The following is a 3,385-nucleotide window of genomic DNA, read 5'->3' as shown; positions in this document are numbered from 1 at the left end:
GAAACAAAAATTCCATTGCTGGAGTTCCTACATAAGCGTCAGCATAAGAAATCCTAGAGCATTCTGCAGTTGCCAGTTTTCATTTCCATCTGTTCTTACACTATTTCAAGTTACACCACAGTTCACTCTCCAGACCAGGAGTTCTACAGACTCATAGCATTCAAAACTCCCCTCAGTTATCTGCCTGGATTAGCCTACAGAAGGAAGGAGAACTGCTCATTAGAACCAGCTCATCTAAGGGCCTCAGCAAGGGTCAGAAGAGCAGCTGGAAGCCAGGGATGGTTCTCTGTATGAGATGCCCATCTGGCTATGCCAAATGAGAAAAAGCACCTGCATTTCAAGTGATATCAAGTGATACCCACCACCCCAACAAACACCAGGATCACACTTGCTTACTTGGGTTTAAAACATCAGCAATTTGAAAATCATTAATCCGGCACACTGGAAGTAAGCGCTCCCTGCAAGGAAAACAAAACACAGCTTTAGCTGCAGTCACCACTGCTCAGTGTCTGTGTTTTATCCCTTTACTAAAAACCAGATCTTGCCCTCCCATCCCAGAGCAAACACATCACAGTAAGTCTTAAGAGAGTAACACAGCAGAACCCCCCCCACACAGATCAGCATTAAAAATATGTATTCTTACAGCATCTCACAAAGATTTCTATAGACAAAATACTTGCCTGCAGAACAACTTCTCAACTTAATTTGGGAGCTCCTACGCTTCACTGTTAGTCAATTCTCCTCTTACACTGAAATGAAGCTTAAAGTCTAACACTCACTTCACTCCAAAGATATCTACATAGAATTCAGACAGCAAATTTACATCACAGGTATTCAAGATCCCTCTTCTGGGTGTAATGATGACCCTCCAGCCCTTCAAAGTCTAGATTTGTGCTCCATCTTGGTGATGCCAGATAATTTAGTTAACACATTCATTTTGACAAGACAGTTGCCTACTGAGAATTTTACTCCATTAAACATCGCTGTCCCCTGTTCACCTGCAAATTTCCCTTTGCTCAGAGCCAACAAGCAGTGGAACCACCATCAGAAGACATGCCTAAAGCCCTGCTACTTCTAGTAAATTGGACCTTTACAAGGAATAGGAAGTGAACAGGTGCAGCATCTTCTACTTACATGTGAATATACAAATTACAAACAGGTAGAAAACCGTCAAATATCTGCGGATACATTATGTCAGCGTTGACTGGCATCTAAAGAGTAAAGAGAGAGAATGCATAAGTAGAGTACACTCAAACAAAAATACACAGGTTTGTTTCCACAACACAGAATAATTCCAGTAGGTTAAACACATTGAGGATGGTCTCCCCATTCACAGGGAACACATGTTAGAAGCTGAAGAATGCCATCAAGTTAATCATTAGACTATTTTAAGTGTCAGTTTTGGATGGTCAAAATATAAAAAGACAATAATAACTAAAGCAGCAACATTACAAACTCTGGAATTCGATTTAAACCCTCTGTTTTAATTTGTTCAAAACTGGTGCAGAAGGACAGTCTCTGCATTACACACCTAACAATGAGAAGCTCTTTAAACACCCTGAATTCACACACTCAGCTGTTTTATGAAGAAGTCAGAAGAAGATGGTGTTACACTGTCACCTTTTCTGGTATTTCAGACCTCATAATACAGTATCCCAGCTAATGCCATTGCCTGTGAAGAACTGGATCATCTCATGCACATATGATCTTCCCATTCAGTTTATCAAAAAATGGCACAAGACAATACTATTTATTCTCACTTTCAGGAATCAGTTCTTATCCAACAGAAACAGAAGATAAACTGTTAACCAGCAAGGCATTAGTTAACCTCCAGCTGCACTTTTCCTTACTTTCCTCTTGGCTAACAGAGAAGTGGAGGTGATCAAACATTAAAAGTGACATTTGCTTTCCCTCTAGACCAGTCTAACATCTAAGCAGAGACTCTCTTCCAGCCATGGCCAAAGGCAGATGCCCAATAAGACAGCATGTATTTCGAGGCCAGAGTCAGTGTCCCTTCATAAGCTTGTCTAATTCCTCCTGGAAAAAGAATTCACAGTTTAACTGCAGAAGGAGAAGGCTCTCCACAGAGCCCTTCCTCACAGCCTAAGCGGTACTGCACACTCATTCCTGCCCAAGTGAACAGACTAGCTGCCTCCCTGAACACAAATGCAAATGCTCGTGGTACACAGCATCTCACACACGAGTTTTCTGCAATGAGAATTTCTAAGCTCCCGTTCATGCAATTACAACACACAAACCAGTAAGCTACTTGCCATTTGCTAGTGAGAAGATAAGAGGAAGATAATTCAACATTTAATTGTTATTGTTAAGTGTAATCTTTTTTTCCCCTTCACCTGCCACTACAGACATACCATGTAGAAATGTTCCAGGCGGATTCCATACACCTTCTGCAGGACTCTCATGTAAATCATGTGTAAAATTTCAGGCTGTGAGAAGAAAGGACATGAATCAGTATTCCATACAATTGATTATTCAGGGCTCCCAGACTAGGCCTTAAAAGTAGTCCTGCCTTTAACACATGAAGAACAACGTCACTGAGAAGACAAGACTAACAAGTTTTACTTTCCAACAGTTTGGAGTTCAACCATTACTATCTCACAACACAATTATGAGACAGCCATCAGCTCAGAAAACTAGAGCCCTAACTGCCACAGCTATGCATTCTTTTTCTGGCAGAGCAGTTTTCAAACCAAGTGACACCAAAAATCTAAAAAAAGTCAGAGAAATTATGATCCCATAGCAAAGAGTGCCCTTCATCACATTAATTAAAATAGAGGAGGGAAAAAAAAAACCACCTACAAGCCAAACGCTTATTCATTTACAACACTAATCCACAATCAGTTCAAATCAATCTTCCTTCTTAAAAACAATCATCCCATCATTCCCTAAACAAGCAGGGTCAGCCTGCAGCAGGTGCAAGCACACGCATAGCAGCACAAGGAATCACAGAGGCATAATTCAATTTTAAAGCCACTTCTCTTTTGTTGAGGTCACTGCAAACCTGCAGTAACATTAATGGTCAGACCAATAAAAGAAAAAAGGAGGTGGAGCAGGGAGGGGTTGTTTTTTCACAGGATTGGTTTAAAAATACTAGTGGATCAACTAAGCTGTTGAAACTATGACACTACCCCAAACACAGCGGCTATTTCAACCTGGTTCCCACAGAACTGAGAAAGACAGGTCGTGTAATTTTGTGTTTGTCCATTTTTTAATAGATCCCCTTCCTAGCAAGGCCTAAACAAGCTTCTCACCAGCTGAAGAGAGGAGAAGCTCTAGGTTTAGCCCTGTAGCTCACAGAATCGCAGAACTGCCTAGATTGGAACCATTAACCTCACATTGACAAGTCCCTGACTAACCCATGTCC

At 41.1% G+C, this 3,385-nt stretch overlaps 1 protein-coding gene across 1 annotated transcript in view; it reads right to left on the bottom strand.

Moving 5' to 3' along the window:
- The window catches only part of NUF2 (NUF2 component of NDC80 kinetochore complex), a 12,133-nt gene extending 9,689 nt beyond the window's left edge, over positions 1-2,444 (bottom strand). Inside the window, exons 1-3 of the mRNA XM_010173115.2 lie at positions 2,373-2,444; positions 1,135-1,211; positions 397-458 (exon numbers count right to left, since the gene is read on the bottom strand). Of these exons, the coding sequence (XP_010171417.1) occupies positions 397-458; positions 1,135-1,211; positions 2,373-2,432 (199 nt within the window). The 5' untranslated portion in view covers positions 2,433-2,444. The remainder of the gene's footprint in view (positions 1-396; positions 459-1,134; positions 1,212-2,372) is intronic.
- Positions 2,445-3,385: the final 941 nt, after the last annotated feature.

This window comes from Antrostomus carolinensis, unplaced genomic scaffold (genome assembly GCF_000700745.2).
Source record: "Antrostomus carolinensis isolate BGI_N321 unplaced genomic scaffold, ASM70074v2 scaffold17098, whole genome shotgun sequence".
NCBI classification, from domain to species: Eukaryota; Metazoa; Chordata; class Aves; order Caprimulgiformes; family Caprimulgidae; genus Antrostomus; species Antrostomus carolinensis.
Note: the sequence above shows the minus strand (reverse complement) of the source record. Positions and strands in the feature narration are given on the sequence as shown.